General features: G+C 61.1%; 1 protein-coding gene across 1 annotated transcript in view; it reads left to right on the top strand.

The window, feature by feature from the left end:
- The first annotated feature begins 82 nt into the window (after positions 1 to 82).
- The window catches only part of TRIM45 (tripartite motif containing 45), a 7,145-nt gene continuing 1,966 nt past the window's right edge, over positions 83 to 5,261 (top strand). Inside the window, exons 1-4 of the mRNA XM_004689601.2 lie at positions 83 to 797; positions 2,259 to 2,992; positions 4,122 to 4,251; positions 4,789 to 4,903. Coding sequence (XP_004689658.1) covers positions 310 to 797; positions 2,259 to 2,992; positions 4,122 to 4,251; positions 4,789 to 4,903 — 1,467 coding nt within the window. The 5' untranslated portion in view covers positions 83 to 309. The remainder of the gene's footprint in view (positions 798 to 2,258; positions 2,993 to 4,121; positions 4,252 to 4,788; positions 4,904 to 5,261) is intronic.

Consider the following 5,261-nt stretch of genomic DNA (forward strand, 5'->3'; position numbering starts at 1 on the left):
GTGGTGGGCCAGGGGCGCGGGGCTAGCCGAGACCTGGAAGAGCCTGGGGCGAGGACTCGGAGGGCGGGGGAGGGCGTGCGTCTGGAATGGGATGCCGCGGAAAGGAGGGGCCCCTCCTGAGTAGATCTGTGGGTGGCTCCTCTCGGGGAGCCGCCTCTCCCCTTGTGCCCTTCGGTTTGCCTACGAGAGAGCCCCCATGGTCTCTGTTCAAGTTCTGGAAACTCTGTCTCTGGGTGGGCTTAATCACTTACTACTTCATTGTAGACCCACCCCTGGCCTTTCCTGATTGTGGGCACAAGCGTGGGGAACATGTCCGAGAACAGGAAGCCGCTGCTGGCCTTCATGGGCAAACTCCCCAGTGGGACTGCGCCTGGCAGCTCGGGCAAGACTCACTGCCCTTTGTGCATGGGGCTTTTCATAGCCCCCAAGCTCTTGCCCTGTTTGCACACAGTTTGCACCAAGTGTCTGGAGCAGCTGGAACCCTTCTCAATAGTGGACATGCGAGGGGGAGACTCGGACGCAAGCTCAGAGGGGTCCATATTCCAGGAAGTCAAGCCACACACTCTAAAACCGCAGATCGGCATCCTCTGTCCGGTATGTGACGCTCAGGTGGACCTGCCCAAGGGTGGAGTGAAGGCGTTAACCATAGACCACCTGGCCATGAACGATGTGATGCTGGAGAGCCTGCGCGGGGAAGGCCAGGGCCTGGTGTGTGACCTGTGCAGCGACAGGGAAGTGGAGAAGAGGTGTCAGACCTGCAAAGCCAATCTCTGCCACTTCTGCTGCCAGGCTCATAGGTAAAGATGGGTTGCCCCACCTGGTGTGGCCTAAGAGCGGGATGCAAGCAGGTGTCAAGACAGAAGTCCCTTGGTGACAGGTGGAAAGGAAAGCTTTTTCAAACCCCAGCGATTAATAGGCACTAACAGCAAATACTCACGCCAGTGGTGAATCCCTCTAGACTGAAGTGATACCCACAGCAATAGCAGCAAAGGTTTGCACAGTCCTTCGGTTGACAGAGCACATTGACATTTTCTGCATGCTGGAGAAACGAGAGAATGCATAGATTAGCCGCTGCCCTTCACCTGTTTGATGCTTGCAACCGCAGAGGGGGGGCGGGTTTCCCCCCTCCTTGTTTGAGGAGGCTGAAGTTCAGCAGTACATGATGTGGCAAGGCCCACAGCTGGTATGTAGGTGGCAAAACAATCTGAAGTCCAGGTCTGCTTGCATTCTGGTCTCTGCTAACCCTGCTGCCTTCCCTGTGCCCGCTGCCTGGCGGCCCACCCCAGGCTTTGCCTGTACCCCACCCTCGACTTCCTCTGGATTGGGAAGTAGGCTGGTTGTGCTCACGGGGGTTCAGGGCAGGTCCTTTTTGGCATTTGGTGGGCAGTTTGTCACACAGAGCTCTGTCCCGTCTCCACCCTCTCACGCCAGGCCATGACATAAAATGACTAGGGTTTTAGGATTAGTGTAGAATAGTTTTAAAATCCTGCCTTCCGTTTGTCTGACCTCGCCAACAGAACAAGCTAGACGTCTTCAGTCTTTCTGTTTTTAACTTGCAATTCTGATAGTCTGCCTTGCTGCCCCCAAACAGCTGACCCTGCTCTCTCTAAGCCACCTTCTGTGCCAGGACAGACACCCAAGCTTCAAGTTGCTGCAGTGCTAGCAGGGAACTCTGCATAGTCACTGTGACTTCTTGGGGATTCCCTAACTCTCCTGGGGTACACAGAACGTGGCATTAAAGAGCTTTGATTCACTGACTTCAGTGAAGCCTTTCTAAAAGGTCTGGGTGACAGAGGCTGAATCAGTGAAAGGAAATGCTTTGCCAGGACTGAGCACGCTAAGCGGGTTCCTGCTGCGGCTGGTGAGCTGCTCTTCAGCTGCCCGGGTTTGTCCCTGTGCCACCTGGCGCCGCTGTCTCTGGCGCTGCTTTGCACCACGCTCCTTCCACTCGCTTGTGAGAGAAGGCTGGGGCTTGTCTCGCCAACTTAACTCTTTGGGGAGAGTCCCAGGGTCCAGTTGTGACACTGGTGGAGCCCTGGCCCAAGCCAGCGAGCCTCAGGGCCGTCCCACGGCGCTCTCCGAAGGCTGGTCCCCGGGGGCAGACGAGGGGCTGCAATCAGAGGCGGGCGGCCACGGGAGGGCAGCGGCCACGGGAGGGCAGCGGCCACGGGAGGGCAGCGTGAGCAGCTGCCAAGCCCGACTGCCAGACGGTCTCCGAGCTAGGGGACTCCCTAATCTCTTTCTGCCTCTGCTCCCAGGCGGCAGAAGAAAACGGCCCAGCACCCCATGGTGGACCTAAAGGATTTAAAAGGCCACAGCCGCGTCGGGAAGCCCGTCCTGTGCTTGGCTCACCCCGCGGAGGAGCTGCAGCTGTTCTGCGAGGTCTGCGACCGGCCTGTGTGCCGGGACTGCGTGCTGGGCGAGCACCGGGAACACCCCTGCGACTTCGCCAGCAGCGTCATCCACAAGCACGGGGACGCCGTGCGCGAGCTCCTCAGGGACACCCGGCCCCACGTGGAGGCCCTGGAGGAGGCGCTGGCGCAGACCAGGGGCGCAAGCAGCGCCCTCCAGGAGCGCGTGGCGGCCGTGGCGGCCGACGTCCGCGCCTTCTCCGAAGGCTACATCAAGGCCATCGAAGAGCATCGGGACAGGCTGCTGCGGCAGCTGGACGGCATCCGGGCCCAGAGGGAGAACTCCCTGCAGCTGCAGAAGGCGCAGCTGGAGCAGCTGCTGGCAGACATGCGGACCGGCGTGGAGTTCACCGAGCACCTGCTGGCCAGCGGCTCCGACCTGGAGATCCTGGCCACCAAGGGCGTGGTGGTGGAGCGGCTCACGAAGCTGAACAGAGTGGAGTACAACACCCAGGCGGGCGGGAGCGACACCATATGCTTCTGTCCTCAGGAGAGAGCAGGCCGGTGCCGAGGCTATGAGGTGTACGGGGCCATCAACACCAAAGTGGTCGACCCGGCCAAGTGTGTCCTTCAAGGAGAAGGTAGGCAGGCAGCGCCCGCCGGCCTGGGGGCGCAGTGCGCAGCTGTCTCTGAGAGCGGTGGTCTCTCCAGCTTGCGCCTTCACTCAGCGGGGGCGCGCTCCCCGCCGGCCAGTTTGCCGAGGGGGACTTACTGGGGATGGTACCCTCCCTCTTTTGTGGGGGTTGTGATGCAGTTAAAGTCCTGTGCTAGGGTGAGACATGAGCCTTTCCCAATTAAAAAAAAATGGAACCACCAGGGAACTCAAGGGTAGCAGGTAGCGCTGTTTCTGCAGGATGACAGCAGGCAGGCCCAGAGGAGCATCACCTTCAGGGCAGGGAGGGGGTGGCAGGCCCAGGGCACAGATCACAAGTGGCTGTCAAGGCCTGAGGAAGATAAGATCACAGTTGGCTTTCTTCTATGCCCTCTTGAGTCCTCTAGAGTTCGCCATCACCGGCATTTAAAAGTGTGGGGGCATTTCACTCAGCAGAGGAAAAGCCGATTCCTCTGGACAGTGGTCCCTAAGGAGGCGTGGTGTTCAAGCCTGCAGTGCGTAGGTCATCCTGGCAGGAAGACCGCGTCCAGATTCACCCTGGCCCCACCCTGGGGCTCTTAGCTGATGTGAGGGCAGAGATCTCTTTGGGAATCCTTGCTCCAAGGAAACACTGCTGACGTGGGCACGGCATTTCAGGAGCCTCTTAGACCTCATGTCTTTCATGAACGCCCGGTAAGAAACCTGTTCAGGTGACTGCTGCTCCAGGAGCTACAGCCCTGTAGTTCTCACCACACGAAGCATCCAAGCTATACCCCCAGTCACTAGTCACCTGCACCGCTGCCAGTTCCAGCAGGAGCTACGGAGGGCGTAGTGTTAGGGTGACCGGTCTCGCGGTTTCTTCTCAGAATGCCTAAGGGCAGTCCTGAGTGCTCCCAGGGCTGACTCCATGTCACCAAGAGCTGCGACAGCCAGGCTCACAGGAGGGCCGCGCAGGAGCATGCTCCGGAGCCAGAGTAGGAAGAGCAGGGGAGTGGTGATGATGGAGAGCAGGAAGCACCACCTTCCCTTCTGAAGAGAAGCAGCAAGATGGCGTCTGGTCGTGGCTGTAGTTGCTGCCAGCAGCATTTGAGGGAGGCCTGAGTGTCTGTCCTTTACAGATCTCCACCGAGCCCGGGAGAAACAGACAGCCTCTTTCACCCTGTTTTGCAAGGACGCAGCAGGGGAGAGCATGGGCAAGGGAGGAGACAACATCCAAGTCACAGTTGTCCCCAAAGATAAGAAAGACAGGTCGGTAACGACGCAGCCGGTACCTGGGAATTGGGGGTGGGAGGGGGGGGTCCTGGCGACAGTGGAGGGAGCACTGTGCCTGCCCTCCTGGGGCGCTGTCACAAACTGGCCAGTCGGGCCAGCTGTGTCTTCTCCCCTGGGCTCTAGGCCCATGTTCAGTGCTCCCAAAGGCCTGACCCGCCCTCAGGTCGGCTTCAGCCCCGACGTCGACTGGACGAACGGCGGTCTCTGGGACACTGAGTGGCTCCTGTGCTGGGAGCACCGGTGTGTCGCTGGAACTCGAGGCGGGACACACTGGGCGGGGGGTGGGGGTGACCCCAGAGCCCACTGACGAGAAGCAGGAATGCCTCAAGGAGGCATCGGGAAGCCTCTCGCCTGGCGGCTGTCCTTCCCCTGTGCTGTGAGTCATCCCCGAGACGGGGCCAGCTCGGGGCGTCGCAGCGAATGTGACTTGACGGTCGGGCGTTCACGCGCGGAGTAACGGGCAGCCGAAGGGGCTGGCGCGAGTGTTAATCCTGAACTGTCGTGTCCACGCAGCCCAGTGAGAACCACGGTCCAGGACAACAAGGACGGCACGTACTGCGTCTCCTACACCCCCAAGGACCCCGGCGTCTACACGGTGCTGGTCTGCGTCAAAGAGCAGCACGTGCAGGTAGGGCGTCCGGCGTGCCCGGGGCCGGCGCAGAGGGAGCCCGGGACGTCAGAGGCCTGGCCGCTGTCAGCGCCCTGTCCCCGACTCGCTGGCGCCACGCTCGCCTCGTGCCCCCACGCTCCCAGTGGCTTGCCGTCTGCACCTGGGAAAGCGCCGTGACCGCAGGGCAGCCTGCTGGCAGACACGTGCGCGCCCAGTCTGGCGCAGAAGCGCCCCTCTGTGCAGGCTGCTCTGCCCAGCGGCCGGCCCCTGGTGAGGAAGGTGAGGGCGGACGCGGTTCGCCCCCACTGGCCCTCCAAGGACGGAGAGGCGGAGGAGGCCTCCGTGAGAGGGACGCCCGGGCGCAGACTGGGGTACC

Source organism: Condylura cristata, unplaced genomic scaffold, assembly GCF_000260355.1.
Source record: "Condylura cristata isolate star-nosed mole 26May11 unplaced genomic scaffold, ConCri1.0 scaffold00026, whole genome shotgun sequence".
Taxonomy (NCBI): domain Eukaryota; kingdom Metazoa; phylum Chordata; class Mammalia; order Eulipotyphla; family Talpidae; genus Condylura; species Condylura cristata.